General features: G+C 62.7%; 1 protein-coding gene across 1 annotated transcript in view; it reads left to right on the top strand.

The window, feature by feature from the left end:
• Positions 1 to 50: 50 nt before the first annotated feature.
• LOC103799828 (dual specificity mitogen-activated protein kinase kinase 2-like) overlaps positions 51 to 579 on the top strand; it is a gene marked incomplete at its 5' end in the record, with an annotated part of 4,383 nt that continues 3,854 nt past the window's right edge. Inside the window, one exon of the mRNA XM_009072176.1 lies at positions 51 to 264. Coding sequence (XP_009070424.1) covers positions 51 to 264 — 214 coding nt within the window. The remainder of the gene's footprint in view (positions 265 to 579) is intronic.

Below are 579 nucleotides of genomic sequence, written 5' to 3' on the forward strand. Positions count from 1 at the left end.
CCTGCCCCCGTGCCCTCCCTCCTGACTCGGTGCCCTCTGTCCCGCCGCAGCCCGAGCGCCTGCAGGGCACGCACTACTCGGTGCAGTCGGACATCTGGAGCATGGGGCTGTCCCTGGTGGAGCTGTCTATCGGAAGGTACCCAATCCCCCCGCCAGACTCCAAGGAACTGGAAGCAATATTTGGCCGTCCCGTGGCGGACGGGGCCGAGGCAGAACCTCACAGCGTCTCGCCGCGGGCCAGGCCCCCAGGACGCCCCGGCAGTGGTAGGGGCTGGGGGTGCACTGCAAACAACCTTCCAACCTGGGGGACGAGGGGTTGGGGTTGGCTGGTGTGGCTGGGAGAGCCCGAGGATGTTTTGGAGGAGGTTGTGGTGGGAGGTGAGTGATTTTTAGGGAAGCCATCTGGTGATGTTCCTTGCCATAGAGGTTTGGAATTGCTGGGAGTGGGATTTGGGAGTGTGGTTGTGCATGGGGAGGTGGAGGTTACACAGTCATAGAGGTTTAGGGGTTGGGATGGAGCTTAGAGATGATCCAGTGCCAACCCCCTGCCCTGGGCAGGGACATCTCCCACCAGAGCAG

The sequence above is a fragment of the Acanthisitta chloris genome, unplaced genomic scaffold (assembly GCF_000695815.1).
Source record: "Acanthisitta chloris isolate BGI_N310 unplaced genomic scaffold, ASM69581v1 scaffold9833, whole genome shotgun sequence".
NCBI lineage: Eukaryota > Metazoa > Chordata > Aves > Passeriformes > Acanthisittidae > Acanthisitta > Acanthisitta chloris.